This window comes from Osmerus eperlanus, chromosome 22 (genome assembly GCF_963692335.1).
Source record: "Osmerus eperlanus chromosome 22, fOsmEpe2.1, whole genome shotgun sequence".
NCBI classification, from domain to species: domain Eukaryota; kingdom Metazoa; phylum Chordata; class Actinopteri; order Osmeriformes; family Osmeridae; genus Osmerus; species Osmerus eperlanus.
Genome location: NC_085039.1, coordinates 8,929,245 through 8,945,646, shown reverse-complemented (window position 1 = coordinate 8,945,646; position 16,402 = coordinate 8,929,245). Strand labels below are relative to the sequence as shown.

General features: G+C 48.5%; 1 protein-coding gene across 2 annotated transcripts in view; it reads right to left on the bottom strand.

Annotated features, from left to right (window-relative positions):
* The window catches only part of ntn1a (netrin 1a), a 52,901-nt gene that overhangs the window by 8,212 nt on the left and 28,287 nt on the right, over positions 1-16,402 (bottom strand). The window contains exons 3-5 of one of the 2 annotated variants that reach the window (XM_062448372.1): positions 16,114-16,302; positions 7,903-8,052; positions 5,670-5,723 (exon numbers count right to left, since the gene is read on the bottom strand). In XM_062448372.1, the coding sequence (XP_062304356.1) occupies positions 5,670-5,723; positions 7,903-8,052; positions 16,114-16,302 (393 nt within the window). The remainder of the gene's footprint in view (positions 1-5,669; positions 5,724-7,902; positions 8,053-16,113; positions 16,303-16,402) is intronic. The other variant, XM_062448373.1, reaches the window with a different exon arrangement.

Below are 16,402 nucleotides of genomic sequence, written 5' to 3'. Positions count from 1 at the left end.
GAGAGGGAGGGGGGGGGAGGGGGGGGGGAGGGGGGGGGAGGGGGGAGGGTGAAGAAAGAGGGAATGATACGCTCGGTTAAAACAACTGGGAACAGTAAGACAATAAGGACAGCGCATCTTCTGAATTCCCCTCGGTGTGGCGCTGATATGCATCTGCTGGGTCACATTGTCCTGTCTAATAGAGGGCTTATGTGGAGGCATTGAGAGGACTACTGGTCCCTATAGAAAGGCCCAGACAATAGAGGAGGAGCGGGGTGGGGGGGGGCGGTCGCCCGCCCCCGTCTGTGGCCTATCCCTGATGGAAGGGGTGGTGGGCTGGGGTGGGATGGTGTTATTGGACTAGTGCTGCTTAGGTTGCCACCGACGGGGTTTTTGAGAACCATACAAATTACCTCCCCCCTCCCGCTTTCCCCTCTGTCAAAGTTCCACTATGGGGCTGATTAAGGCCTATGAACTCCCCACCCCCCCCCCCCCCCCTAAAATCACCCAGCCTCAAGACCCCCTGGCCGTGTTCAGCTTTTAGAGTTATTACATTGGTGGAACTCGGGGGTGGTGGTGGCTGGGTGTGCTAAGGAGAGGGGGGTGGTGGTGATGGGAGGGGGTGCGGGGCGGGGCAGGGCAGGGCGGAGGATGGGGGAGAATGGGGGTCAGTGCAGCACAAAGGGAGGTCAGGAAGGGAAAATTAGCAGCCCATGAAGCGTTCGCCTCCAATAGGTTCCCCTTTTTTCGGGGCGTCCACCCCGTCGCTGGCGAACAAATAAATACCTCACGCAGGACCAGGCGCCCAACCCAACCCCCCCCCCCCACCCAAACTGTTCCGCAACCCTTCCTCTGCAGTGGCGGGGACCGCCAGGGGTGCGTTCCAGATCAGCGCTCCGGCCTCCTCTGCTTCAGGCCTGATCAGAGAAGCTCCGCGCCGGCACATTGATGATGGATTGCCGGGAGGTGATGTAGGCTACAGTAACGGCCCCTCACGCCAGTGCACTTAACCCCCGACGGGCCAGAACGCCCGAGGCTTCAGAGAAGGACCCCATGCTAGGCTGTCACAACCGCCTGCCATACATCAGCTCAGCGGTGGCAAGAGTGACGCGAGGCCAAAACAGACAAGAAAAATGAAAATCATTTGTTTTCCCTTTCGCCTTCCCCTCCGCCCCCCCTCCCCCCCCCCCGCCGCCCTCTCCCCATACTCTCTCTTTCTTTCCCCCCTTTCCAACAGACACAAATTGAATCCAGAGCGTGTGCGTGGATCGACTCGCACGTTGTAAAAAGTGCTTTCGCTCCGAGGGAAATGGATGGACCGGGGGGACGGAGAGAGGGAGAGGCAGGGAGTGGGAGAGAGAAGGAGGGAGGTGAAAGGAGGATAGGGCTGTTTTTTTTTTTTTTAAGGGGGTGACGGGGTAGTAAGCGAGGGATAGGACCTTTCAGTTGGGCCTGAATATGAACAAACTGCATTGTTTTGACCGGGTCCTTGCTCCAAGCCTGCCTTTTACTACCCTTTATACTCTGAGTGAATGAGGTTGCCCGGGGAACGGCCTTACGAGAAAAAATGCTCCCCCCCCCCAACCCCCCAAAAAGGGGGAGTTGGGGGGGGGGCTACCCCAAGAGTAGAGAGGAGGGCAGACACAAGAAAGAACAACTTTGACGGGGTGTTTGAGAAGACGAGGATTCCGAATACATTTGAAAACACGTATAATAAGCCCAAAGCCGCTATTTTACCAAGAGGGCCGCAAAAAAAGGCGAGGTAGGTAAGTAAATGAACCAGAGGACTCTATATCGGAGCCGCCTGATTACCATGTAAATGACGAGGGGGGGGTTTGGAAAAGGCGTCTTTGTTTTCCCATAACCCCCCTTGATGCCATCATGATACTTCCCTTTGATACCAGCTCGTTCCCCATTAGTGTACCCCTGAGACACCAGCTCCAGCCCAGGGCACCCCGACATCCCCACTTTAGCCCAGTCAGTCCCCCACCGCGAAGACAAATGTTCCCTTTGTACCGGCACTGCAGGCAGGGGAAATGGAATTAGTCCAGCAGCGCTGAGCTGAGCTGAGCTGCACTATGCCTTCGCCGGCGCCTTCCACGCTGGAGACCGGACTACAGTACAGCAGTTATGTTTCTTATTCAGAGACCGGTGAAAGACAGTGGTTTCTTGCCCCCCCCGTGTGATTGTCCCCCGCTGTGACTGTGTCAGCGAGGCCGGGCCTGGTCCCAGAGAGGCTGGTCTGGGGGGCACTGACAGGGAGGCTTTGACACAAGGAGGTGTAAACAGGAACACAGAGGGAGGGCTTTCTTCTCCCCGAACAAGACTGATTGAGAAACAAATTGTCGCAAATAAAGCATGTAATTAGATTATAGTCAGTGCCCCTGAGCTGCCGCAACTGGAGTGGTGGAGCTGGGCTCCTGCCAGAGGGAGAACGAGAAGTAAACTCTTTCTTTTTCTGTCTTATTTCAACCCAAATCTTTCCCCTCCCAAAAGAAATAACCAAATCAAATAAATAAAAAGCTTGTGTTTTCCCTGAGTTTGAAAACACACAACAGACAGTGAGGCCTGTTTATGATTCATGACATGATGGTTTTGGAGTTGGTTTTTGGCCGGCATGGCAACGCTTTAGATGGCTGGAACAAGGGTTGGGTCATCCTCATTACTGTAATTGAGTTTTAGTGGAGTCAGTGGGCAATACGACTGGCTACCTCCCAGCATGCAGACACACAGAGGGGGAGAGAGAGAGCTGTGCCAAGGGTTTCGTGTTGTGAGGAAGGGCCAAAGGAAGGGCCAAGCTGTAAATCCAACGCTGGCGTAATATTTGTGATGTTGAGTCGATACAATGCAGTTTACATCCACATTTCTACTCTCTCTGTCTCTCTCTCTCTCTCTGTTTTTCTCTCTCTCTGTCTCTCTCTCCCTCTCTCTCATTAGACTCTGGACTGGTAATAAAAATCCCACCATGACACCAGGCTGAAGCACAGTGATCCTTAACAGGGCGTGTTGACCGAGACTCACGTCCCAAAAATCCAGGGGGAGGGGGGGGGGTTCCTCCGAGGGAAACCACATCACGAGGAACACGTGTGGCATGGCCTCATTATCGCCGCCGGCCTGATTTCTTCTCACCGGTGTCATCCTTCTGGCAAGGATCATCCTCGTCTTTGTACCTCAACCTCATCCCCACCTTCATCATCATCATCATCATCATCCCTCCCGTCATCTTCCTCCTCCTTCTCGTGCGGCACCTCATAAATCTCACCATCGCCCCCCCTGTCCTGTCCTGGCTGCGGTCAGTGGAGGTCAGTGGTTCCCCCTGCTCCTCGGTGCCCCGTAGACATCTCTGTCATAATGACTGGTGGGAGTGGCCCCTCACGCCAGCCGTGACCTACACACACAATATGTGTTTTGTCTGCGCCGCCCAGTCCGAGGTATTCGCCATGCATTCCAGATCTCCGTGTGGCGGTAGGGGTTGGGGGGGGGGGAGGGGTTGGGGGGGTTATCGCTGGAGACAAATTAATATCCTTTGCCTCTTTTTTTTTTTTTGACAGCTCTGCCCCTTCACCCACCCACACACACACACCCCCTTCAGGGGCACAAGGAGGCACCTGCTGCACAGCTGTCTGCCCCACCCTCCAGACAGCCCCAAAGCATGCAGGTCCCCCCTCTTTTTCACGACTACTTTTTCTTTCCTCATTGTTTTCTTCCTTTTCCCGTACCTGCATAGTCCTATTCTCTTCTCCCCCCCCCCCCTCTCTCTCTCTCTCTCTCTCTCTCTCTCTCTCTCTCTCTCTCTCTCTCTCTCTCTCTCTCTCTCCCCCTCTCTCTCTCTCCCTCTCCCTCCCTCCTGGTCTCCTTCTCTTCCCTGACAGGCACATGGGTGGAGAATGGGTGAGTGTGAAGGCGGGTGGTGGTAGATGCCCCTGATAAGGGTTCCACATCTGTTTGCAATCCCCTATAGGATGAGCTCACCGCTGCTGACATACCGAGCCATCCAGAGGTGGGCTCCGGGCCCTCTGGGACCCTCCGAGACCCAGTAATATATGCACGCTCTGGGCCCCGAGCCTGGGTGGTCCAACGGGACCCCTCTCCCCCCGGAATCTGACGTGACCGATGCAATCTGTCCATCACGGTTGCCCCACCTCGCAATCTGCTTGATTTCAACTTCTCGCGTTTCTATATTGTGTTACCAGTACGAGTTCTACAGGAATTCCCAGGACTCTAAACGGTGATTACGTTACCAAACTACATGGTCAGTGTCATTATACAGTTTCCTCTAAATTATGTTTACATTGGTTCCATGACACGGTTTAATCAATGGAATTATAGGGAATGCGTCGGAGTCTTGATACAGAATGCATAAGCATTGGTGCCATATAATATATATATATATATAATATAGTGATTATGGCCACGAGCATTTGAAGTCATGATATATTTCTTCAGTCATAGACTGAGATCGACTTGCGAAACGTATTTACTCTTTCCAAATCTGTGTTCAGGGTCACGTCGCAACAGAATGACAACGCAGACCATAATGAGTGGTGGATTGCCATCAGAAGGTTTGTTTACTTTGAACGCCCCCTTCACTCAAGTCGGCCACAAAGGTTCCATTAGGCAAAGCTGATCCGCACACTCGCTGAACGAAAACGGGCAATAACTTGACAACCGGTTACCACAAAACCCCCAAGCTCCAGACCCACCACCACCCACGATGGTACGAGATTTTGAAAAAGTGTGAAACGGAGGGTTCGAAGAGAATAGAAGGAGGGAAGAAATGGAAAGAATAACGCAGAGAGAGAGAGAGAGCCCGTCCCCTTTTGCTCTCCTGTCAATCTGATCTGTCAGGGGTGCGTTCGAGACCTCTGACGCCCTGAGAACAGCTGCGAAGGCGTTCTGGCACGCGAGGGCCTCCGTGGGGCTGGGAAAGACCGAGGCGCTGCTCTGTGACTCTGGGCTTTTTCCACCAGGGCCAAAGGACAACGGTGTGGCTGAAGCTCATTCCAGCAGGCGTTTGTGGTGGCTAACTGGTTATTTAAAGTCATGTATTTTGGGGGGGATATTTGCCTCAAAATTCTTAATTTCAATGTGCTAAGGAGGAGAGGGACATTAATTGGGAACATGCCACTGTTTAAAAAAAGCTTAATGCGTTTTAGAAATCTTCTGACACGGATATAAACAGAGCTCGTACAGAGTTTTGACCACAGCTAGCCGGGGGACTGGACCGTGCTTCAAATTCAGAGCAGAAACCTGAACCATTTGATCTGAAAAACCAATGTGGTATCCTCCGCTGGATTTGAGCAGGAGTTCATCTTCCCTGATCAGCATCAGATGGGGTTCCAGATCTCTCTCTCTCTCTCTTTCCCTTACTCTGTTCTACTCAGAGCAAAGTGGAAGACAAGAATCAACAGATCAACAATAACAAGCTACCGTGCTGTGCTGCGGAAACACCCCACTGCGCTGCACTTAGACTGATTAATTGGATGAAGAGGATGAGATTAAAGAAACCACGTCCCAAGGCCTCACACTAATTGATTTAATATTCATGATGTCTGTCTGACGGGGCGGTAGCGGAGGAGGGTGGAAGGCGAAAGGGATCCAACTTATCCTGTACTCAAAACACTTGGATTTCTTTCATTTTTGGACACTTTAACGTGTCAAGATTTCCCAGAACACACCGATGTACTAACCTGATGGTTCCTCTGTGCTGCTGGCAGTGGTGGTCGGAAGGGCAACAGGGATCTCTGCTCCGGGGTAAAATACAAACACAAACAATAGTCAGTTCAATTTCAGTTTGCTTACATTTCCTGGAAACCATTCAATTCCAATAATAGGCTGGTTATCAGTGTATAAATCATGTGAAAAGGGTCCGTAGCGCTTTTTCAGCAGAAAAGCTTTGGTTTTAGTGTGTGACCGCTTTCATACCGCTGTTAGGGTATAAAGGATTGGGTTACAAGTTATTCTCTTTTCAGGCTCAATTGTAGATACCTTAAGATTAGATCAAAGTCAACTGGGGAAAAAAAACGCAATCGCAAGATCTGGAGTCGAAAGGGTGTCAAAACCTCCCTCCCTCTCTCCCGATCTTCTATTACCTGTATTGTGCTAAAAAAAACAAACCCGGAAAAATGTTGTCTGCGGTTTTTGTGACGTCCCAAGACTTGACTCTCTCAGCCCTCCATCACACCGTGGTATTCATAGTGGGTCAGGAAAATGACACTCAGGGTAGTCATGCATGAAGAGAGCTCCTCTTATCTCCAAAGGAGCAGAATGGTAACAGAAGATCATACAACTAAAACGGTTCTTTTATTTTTTACATTGGTGAATGAAAAGCCCCCCAAAGAAAAGGGCGAGGGAGTTAGGGGAAGCAAGGGCAACGATGACACAGTTGTTCTATCACGGCACGTCGATAAAACAGGAAGAGGGAGAACAGATACACATCACAGAAAGAGGCCACAAAAGCGACTGTGTGGTCGTGCACAGATGAAGAGTTTGCGCGGTGAACAGAGACAGAAAGAAAGAATCAAGTCTTTGGATCCGAAACAATCCATCGTGTTTGCTCGGCTCCGTCGCTCCGTCGCTGGCCTCTTTTCCTTCGTCTTCCCGTCTTTCCCGAAAGTACATGACATGTTCTGTTTATATACACACCATTAATCAAAACCTTGCCTGGGGCTAATCGGACGCGCATGGCCATCGAACGGTCGATATAATTAGGTATTTTCCCATAAAGAATTTGAAACGTCTGTCTTACGACAAAAGAAAACAATGGCTGCCAAAACAATGGCGCCAGTGGCCCAGAGGTCCCTGGATTACGTGAAGCCTGACTCCCAGTGTCACTGTCGATCAAGCCCTTCGGTCCTCTCTCAAGATAGCACATCAGGATTCAGCCGCGCGTGCCAGATTTCATAATGAGCCTGTTTCTCATAATTGACTCCTATGGATTTACGGCCCTTGACACCCTGAGGTATCGGTCGGGGCTGCACTTTCACTCCTCTCCTGTTGTGAAAATGGAACTTGGCACTGAGTATTGGTATCCCTGAGTTTAATGGATGTGCTGTTAAAAAGCGAAAGCAGATTATTTAGCAATTATCTGAGAAATGTAATATCTTGTTCTCCTGGTTCAGCTGTGAGTCTAGGGCCCCTCTCGCAATGTTTCACACCTCCACGTCTGTGACTTTCCCAGGAAAATCAAAGATATCCGATCTCCTGTGAGATTTTGGCTTTTACAAATCCCTCTCTGGACCTTGACCAAATATATCCCCAGAATTATTGATTTGCATGAAAGCTTTTCATCTCCACAACATAACCAACCAATTAAAACGTGTTGTTTTGAGCTTTGAACAAAGGGTAATTAAATCCTTGTTGCTGCCAGGGCCCTGGAGGTGCTGCTGCCAGGGCCCTGGAGGTGCTGCTGCCAGGGCCCTGGAGGTGCTGCTGCCAGGGCCCTGGAGGTGCTGCTGCCAGGGCCCTGGAGGTGCTGCTGCCAGGGCCCTGGAGGTGCTGCTGCCAGGGCCCTGGAGGTGCTGCTGCCAGGGCCCTGGAGGTGCTGCTGCCAGGGCCCTGGAGGTGCTGCTGCCAGGGCCCTGGAGGTGCTGCTGCCAGGGCCCTGGACTCGGGGCTGAGCACTCCAGATTTATGGTGACCGAGATAGTGGACAGACGGGAGACCTTGACCTGAGGCGGCTTCGGTTTAATGGTGTGCTTATTCCAGCGGTGAGATTTACTCCCAGTTCAGAATTCACCGGCTAAGCGCTTGTCTGAGGAAACCAATGGAAAAAGATCGAATGGGAATGTTTCTGTGTGTGTTTCTCAGTTAACAAGAGTATCAAAGAGTGCATGTGTGTGTGTGAATTTTCGGGTGACCCCCCGAACACGGACTAAAAGATTTTCCTACAGTGGTTAGAAGATGAAGGTGGGTTCCACATACTTATGCAGGGGGCAATGGGCGAGCGGCTCTGCTGGTAGCCTTTAGCGCAGCGGTTGCACGTGATACCAGTCACGCCGTCTTTACAGGGACATTGGCCCGTGGTTTGGTTACAGGTTTTGCCAGCAGCGCCCACGGGATGGCAATCACATGCTGTGAGAAACAGAAGGAGAAGAACAGTGAGTGGTCACACACACACACACACAGGTGTGTGTAGGGGTAGGTACACAAAAAACATACGTACACACATAGAGAACACGAGTGCACACTAGTAACAAGCAACAATAACAAGGTAGGAGGATCAAGAGGCACCGAGGGACAGAGAGAGTGAAGCTAGCTTGGCAGGAAATGGTGAAGTTACTTGGTTCCACAATATGACAGACTTGATTTGGCTGCGAGAACACCCGCACACAAATCCCAACTTTCTTTCTTTTTACAGAGCAGAGAGAACTGATATTTTGATGAGTTGCTGTGAATAAACTTTGAATACCCTTAATCATTAAAGTGTGTGTGTATGGGAATGGGGGGAGGGTGTGTGTATATTAAATTACCAAATAAGATAGATAATTGTTTTTGGCTGTTTTCTGAATAATTGGATGCTTTGAGTCTGGTCCAAAATGTCGGTCATGTTTCCCTTCCATCTGGGGGGGTCTACTCTAGACATATGCTTCAGGAATGCTTCAGATATTTCATCATTTATCTTTTGGTTGCCAAAACTGCTGACAATTTTTAAAGTAACAGTTGTTTCTGTCATAACTTTCCTTTTTGCCTATTTTTGTGTTATTTACATTACATTTAGCAGACGCTCTTATCCAGAGCGACTTACAGTAAGTACAGGGACATTCCCCCGAGGCAAGTAGGGTGAAGTGCCTTGCCCAAGGACACAACGTCATTTGGCACGGCCGTGAATCGAACTGGCAACCTTCAGATTACTAGCCCGATTCCCTAACCGCTCAGTCACCTGAATCTATTGTCACTCAATGGATTTTTTTTGTCTTTGGTGGCATAAATTTTCGTACATTCCGCAAATCCACAATTCTAATCAAACCTTTTTCCCTCTCAAAAATGTCAATAATACTCAAGTATTTTAAGGAGCTTTAAAGATCTTAAGACTGAAATGTTGGGTTATGGGGTCCCATGTTGTTCCCATGTTTATTTTCGACAGAAACCTAACCATGTTGTGTTACAGCCTAGTTCACGGAGCCCCTCCCTAAATCTCTGCTTAGTGTCACTTGTCACCAACGTAACCTTCAAAGGTCTCGTGTTGAATGAATCAATTTGAGGTTGGTGGGCTATTTAGTGGTTGCTCTCTTGTTTCTGACCGCACTGGAGAATGTTGTTGACGTTATGCCTGGTACTAAATTTCTCCATCGATATTATAATTATGTTATTCAATCGCTGAGTTCATCCAACGCAAGAGACAATCGTATTTTTCTTGTCTTATTAGACAAGGTTATTTGATCAACAGCCTCAGGGAGGAAGTTAGTAACATAGTATGGTCTCTGTGGTTTTATCATCCGATTTTGTTTTTTATTTATTTGATTGATTTTTGGTTCCTGGTCATGTTGCTTTGAATTGTTTCAAAGCATAATTAATTATAATTAAATAACTGATGGGGAGAGAGAATACAGAAGTCAGTTATTCTCTCTCCACATCTGTCTCTACTGGTCTCTCTACCCCCCTCTCTCTCTCTCTCTCTCTCTCTCTCTCTCTCTCTGGTCTCTTCAGTATTACGGGAGTCAGCTGTTTCTTCTATTCTTATCTTAATCTGATAACGGGAAGGGGGGAATCAGCCGACGGCTTTAAAGCGTGTGTAACGATTAGCACTTTATCAGACCAATCTTTCACTGGTTTCAATGCCTCTTTCTGACTGTTTGACAATAGAGTAGCAGGACTATAGAGTACACACAAACACACACACACACTAACCCATCCCAGACCAACCCTGTAACCACTGCAGAGACCAATCGGGTGTGTCTTCAGGCCTGTAAATTTAAGAGCTTGTCAGCGGTGTTTGAGGGGCGGCTGGGCAAAGTGCATCTCTGGTCGGAGCTTCAGAGAGAGAGAGCTGAGCCTGTGTGTGTGTGTGTGTGCGTGTGTGTGTGTGTGTGTGTGTTTTTAAGAGCGTCTCTCCAATAACTGCAGCTTAGGCCTGCCAGTAAATCAAGGTGCTCCGCACATGGTGTACAGGTGGGAACCATTCTCCTTAACTGTCTCTCTCTCTCTCTCTCTCTCTCTCTCTCTCTCTCTCTCTCTCTCTCTCTCTCTCTCTCTCTCTCTCTCTCTCTCCGCCTCCTCAACTTCCGAGCCTCCTGACTGCCTTCAGCCCACAGGGACCAGGGTGAGAGTTGAAGTTTTAAGTGGGTGTCAACTTAGCGCTTAAGTGGCTACGCTAACCCCTTTCACGGCTACTCCAGATGGCTGGGGGAGATATGGCGGACAGGAGAACTGGACTGACTCCTCCGCACTCCTCGACCGCTTGCACTTGCAGCGAGAGGGGCGAGCGAGAGGGTGCTCTTGTGGCCTCATGGTGAACAGCCATGGAGCGCAGAGCTCTTTTTAATACGAGCCAGGGGAGGGTTTTTTTTTTACGGCTCGTGGTTAAAATACTGGTCGAGCCTCTGAAGGTGAAGGCTTAGCCTTGTGTGTTAATGTCTCCATCCTTCTCTATGAAGACATTTGCAGATGCTCAGATGGGGATTGAGTTCCTGAATGTGAGGAGATCTTGACGTATGGAGGCTCACGTGAAAAAAAAGGGTGAAAAAATGTTCTGGGTAATGGGGGTGGGTGTGGAAGACATTTCAAAGGCGGCCGGGCGGAGGGTCGGTCTGCTTTTAGCAGATTTGTGTTGAGACGAGATTGCACAATGTGAGAACTTCAAAATCCTGCCAATCTTTTACCATAAAGCTGGCTTTTGAAGTTTGAACTCCACTCCCCCCATTCGTTTTGAACGTTCGGAGCCAATACGAATAATTTGTTGGCTGATGAAGGGGCTTCAAGCAAGCCTGGGCTGGGTTCTATTATAATTAGGTTTCTACGAGTCCGCAGGAATGCGTGGAGGTCGTACAAAAATGAGAAATAACGGGATAGTTAGATCACACATCAGCCTTTCTCAATTACATATCAAGTTTATACAGGGAGTTTCTCTCTGGTTTTAGTATTTGGTGTTTTATTGCACTTTATTGATTGAAATGATCAGTTGGCAATTGTGATCATATACTCTAACATTTGGACTGAGGGAAATATTCTTCCAATGTATTTGGTATTTTATGTGCAAACAAAACAAGTGTGTAGTCTTAATGGAAAACAGTTACAAGTACATTTAGAAATGTTAAACGGGGGGTGAAGTCTGTGTGGGTGAATATTTTCAAATACTCAAAATCACAAACACAATATATTTACGGTTAATACGGTCTTCTGGAATAATAGTATTAACTTTAGCATGTTATCTTAAATTAAACTGACAGAGGTTCAATCAAGGACATTTTTTCCTTATGGCTCCACCAGTAGCTGTAATTACAAACTGGTGGTTGAGGGATGGCCTTCCATCAACTAGGCCAAGCACTGTCAGGTCCAATCCAGAGGAGATCATCTTTCTGTTAATGGTTTTGTTGAATCTTGACAATACAACTATGGAAACAGTGATGTCATAACAACCAGGGCCAGGATCAAACTCTTTTAATTTGCCAGATAAGTAACTACTCCAAAGGCCTTCCTAGACCACCCACAGAGTCTCCTCGTCGCCCACTTTGCCCCACTATGCCCACCTCCATCTGTTTAGGTTTACAGCCCGGCCACCTGCGAGCTGTCAGCAGGTACACCACTCTATCCAATCCACTCTGACTACCGTGGGCCTGGCCTGGGCAGAGAGAGAATGGATCAGGCTGCTTTAGCATGCTACACTTCATCTTCGCTAACGGTCAAAAGGAGCTGTGGATCCGAAACAAGGCGGTGCGAGACCTCCAAGTGGTCCTGAGGGGCGCTCCAACTCAACACATTCTACCCTGTTTGCGCACCAGTCGATGAGGGGAGAGCTCGTAAATCTGGCCAGCTTCAATTCCAGCCACCGAGCGCAGTTCATTCTCAACATCGACGCTATGCTAGCTGCTCGGTTTCCTTCCTATGGCAGCGAGGAGTCTACTGGGGGGGATAGTGTTTCTCATATAAAAGCAGAGTCTGTACTCCTCAACCCTCTCTTACTGCTTATTACAGCTCTCATTCTGTCCAAAACACACACAGGGAAGGTTCTCTAGTACAATAAATAACCGGGCGCCGTAATTGCTGTCACTTTAGCACAGAGCGTATGCCTAGGCTCTGTCGAAGTGAACAGAAATTAGTCCCGCAGTTTTGGTTTCATTGAATTCTCTTGAGTTATGATACGGCCCACTTGAAAGAATTTTACAAGGTAAGCATGTGACGGCACATAAAGGTGTTTGACATAGGAAGCCCTGTATGTGGTAACTTCATTACCAGGGAGAGAGCGAGAGATGGAGGGGAGGAGAGGGAGACACAGGGGGTAATTTAGTGACACAGTCATATCTTAACTCATTCCCGGTTTTATTCCAGATATAGTTTTGACGAAAATGTTTAACCTGGCAAGCCAGAGGGATCATGCTTCGTATCATTTGTCACCTTCAGGTAATTACCACGGATTCTTTATTGTAGGTCTGTTTTGATGTAATCGAACACCCCCAGTATAACTTGGACAATGTTTGCTTGTAATTATGTCAGGGGCTTAAACTCTGGTAAATTTCAAGAATTAAATTGAACCAAACTGCTTAGGGTAAACTGACGATTTTATAAATGATGATGAAATCTGTTTACACTTGGGTCCTGAGTGAGGCAACGGTGGATTTCAGTGGAGGTTCGGGTTGGGGGGGTGGTGGGGGGGAGGGGTGGGGTGGTGGTCGGGGGTTGCTCGTCAGCGCAGGAAGTGGCTCATGTGGATGAGATGAATTATCGTTTCCTAATTTGGGGACTATATGTACAGTACACATACAGTACTGCCTGTTATTGGTGGTTTGATAAGTTTGATTAATGCTGACACTGCATTAATGCAGTTGGATGTAGCCTACCTATTTTAGTTGAAAGGGGACATGGAGAAATGTGCTTCGAGTGAGATGTTGGTGTTAATGATGACGAAAGTGATGATGGTGAGGGTCATGTTGAACTCGGTTCTGCAACTTTCTCAGGAAGCCAAGTGCGTTTAAAAGATACTTTGACACAAGTATTCCTAATTTTCTCTGGAACAAAAAGAGATCCAACAATCACAATTAAAGTCCAAAAGAACTCGAACAGAGGATCACAGCTATGTATGCCTTTTGCAACAGTCTAAGTTTTCATCAGGAAAGGTTTGGTGCACCCAGCGGTCACGGACATGAGTTAAAAAAAAAAGAGTTGCAGACCAGCCAAGAAAAGACATGCATACATAGAAGGCACGGAGGAGCTGAAGAAAATGAAGTAGTAGGCTCATAGTTATACATTTCCAAGTCGGTAGCATGAGTTATCAGAGGCTGGAAGAAACGTAGAGCCTCTAGGATCCCCCACAGGCACGTACTGTAGGGCACCCTTAACTGTAGTCAGATGCCTGAGGTCCACTTCGATGCATTTTTCACAGCTTTTGACAACTTGTTTTGACACCAACGCAATTCATTATTCACCACGATAAGCACTAAATTAGACATGCGTTTTCCCCCAAAAAATTGGACGGAGACTCATTTCCTGCCGAACCTCAATGGAGGGAGAACTGTCGTTACGCTGGCAAAAAAGAAGAAAAAAAAGAAACTTTTATCGCACAACTTGAGATTTTGATTGGCAGCCTCGCCGAGGTTTGGATTAAGCTGGAGGAGGCTGTGGTGAATACATTAACGGCTTTCCTCTGGTGTGTTGACCCTAATTCAGCTTTCCTGCAAAGTCCTCTGTGGCCTCTGACTTGCAGGGAGGAACAGAGGAATTCATTAGCTCTCCAAGAAAAGCAAATCATTTCTAATAAAAAAAATCGCAGGGGAAGAAAAGAGTCCAGTATCACCTGGGACGAGAAAAAGCCCCTCCCCCTTCCCCCTTATCATAATCGCTGGGGATGCAATGCAGTGCAATGCAGCACGACAGAGTGTGGTGGCATGCAGCCGGATGAGAGAGTTAAGTCCATTTATAACACATCACAGTTCGGTTCGCGTATATCCGTGCCTCTCCTACGACGATATACTCCGAAATCCTTTTCAATGTCACGGACAAAGAAACTCTTCACAAGGAAACTATCCGGGATAGTTAGCAGCATTACGCTGTGTTCAACCCTGCTGTGTCACAATGCATCTGTGGACCCCGCGTCATCCCTGACAAGCACTACTCCCCGCGTACACGGGTGAGACATGGACGCTAGCACTACTCCCTGCGTACACGGGTGAGATATGGATGGTAAAAGAATCAATTCTCGTACACATCAGGGATGTAAAAAAAAAATAATAGAAAAAAAAGAATGACATTTAAAAAAAAAAAAGAGAGAGGCAGGGTCGAGTCCCTTGCGATTAGGCAGGCTGTCTTAGAGTCTAGGGGTTAAGGACACACAAGGCCCCCATGATGAATGTCTGTTTGCATTCCCAGTCGACAGGAGAATGGACCCAAAGCCACAGGAGTCAGTTTGGAATAACCAAAGGAAGGACGGATGGATAGATGGTAGGATGGAGGGATATTTTAGTTGAGGCTCCATGCCATTTGTTACGACACTTATTTCCATGCAATGAGAGAATGAGAGAACATGCCAGATGGTTGTTTTGGGACACAGTGACAGGGTTAAATGTGTGGATGTACTCCATGTCTTTATAATACCAACTCGGCAGACTTTTTGGGGAGCTTGCAGTCACAGTACTAGAAACTGTACTGTGACTTGAAGGTTTTGTAAAGGTGTGTGGGAACCACGAGGACACAGAAGTGCTTTGATATATGGACACAGACATTAGCAAGTCATCACAACACTACTTAGGGGTCAAACAGCAACACTTATTTCCATTATCTATCAATACATCCCTCCATTGTATGTTAGATATCAGGAAAATAACCACATCCCTCCCTCCAATTGAAGTGTGTTTATGTCAATGTATCTGGCAATTGACTCCACTTTGCCAATGGATTCTGCCGTAGATGTGTGTGTTTGTGTGTGTTTTTTCTCGGAGAGCCTACAAACTGCCTGTCAAACTGACTGATTGGCTGGTTGGTTTATTTATTTACTTCCTGGTGAATGATGTGGGAAAACACAGGCTTAAACTGTCAGCAGGCAGCTAATATTTCCCTCTGGGTTACTGCCCTTGGAAGAAAGCGATCTGAAGGAGAGCAGGTATGTGTGTGTGTGTGTGTGTGTTGGGAGGGGGTGGGGTACGTTTGAGCTATCCCCCAGGCTTGTTTGTACAGGGCATCTCCTGTTATCTTTCCCTTTAGCTAAAGAAGAGGTGAGAAAACATAGCTTCTTCTCTCTCCTCTCTGTCTCTCTCTGTCTCTCACTGTCTCTCTCTGTCTCTCTCTCTCTCTCTCTCTCTCTCTGTGTCTCTCTCTCTGTCTGTGACCCCAGTAACCTGTGGGGGAGAGGGGCAGAGCATGTCGGCGTTTTTCACCCCTACTGCCTACATGATGATGAGCACACCTGTGTGGGGGGTGTGCTCTGGCTCACACACACACACACACACACACAAAATCCTCTCGCTCATTTCTGACCTGCGTCAGGGATCACTTCGCACCTCAGGTCTGTTTGTTTTGCTTGTCCTGTCAGCCCCCTCCCCCAGATGAATCCAAATAACTCTGTGTCGGTGAGGGGACCCCCCGCCTCTTCCCCCCCCCCACGCCTCCACAGACCCCAGACCCATCTCCGCTGACAGACCAAGATGGGGGGGGGGAGACAGGGCTGGAATGTGTGGATTACTCTGCTTTCCAAAACTCCTATCTCCACTCAATTGTTTTAATATGCGACATCGAGTGACAAGATAACAAGATGGTCGTGTAATAATTCGCTTTGCTCTAAACTTAGGATTCTCTTACCTGCATAACAACTATCAACTCTGTTTTTTTTTTACTCTCTCTAGCTTTCATCTATGCGGTGCATGGATACTATCGAGTGAAAAGGTTGGCCCTGCGTTTTCCTTTGATACCGAGTGCGATGGTGTGAGTACACTCCTCTCAGGAAGCCACAGGAGGGTTTGTGAGTTCGGCCGGGCGAGGCCGTCGTACCTTTGCAGGCCTTCCTGTGGGAGATGGGCTTGGACAGGTCCCGGTAGTAGCCCTCCTTGCAGTAGTGGCAGTGGCGCCCCGCCGTGTTGTGGCGACAGTTGAGGCAGACCCCTCCGCTCTTCCTCCCTGACAGCTTGTACAGCTCCATGTTGAAGCGACAGCGGCGGGCGTGCAGGTTGCAGTTACAGGCTGTTGGGGGGAGAGAGAGACAGAGAGAGAGAGACAGAGAGAGAGAGAGAGAGAGAGAGAGAGGGGTAGGGTGTCGAGAGGGAGGAAGGAAGGGAAATAA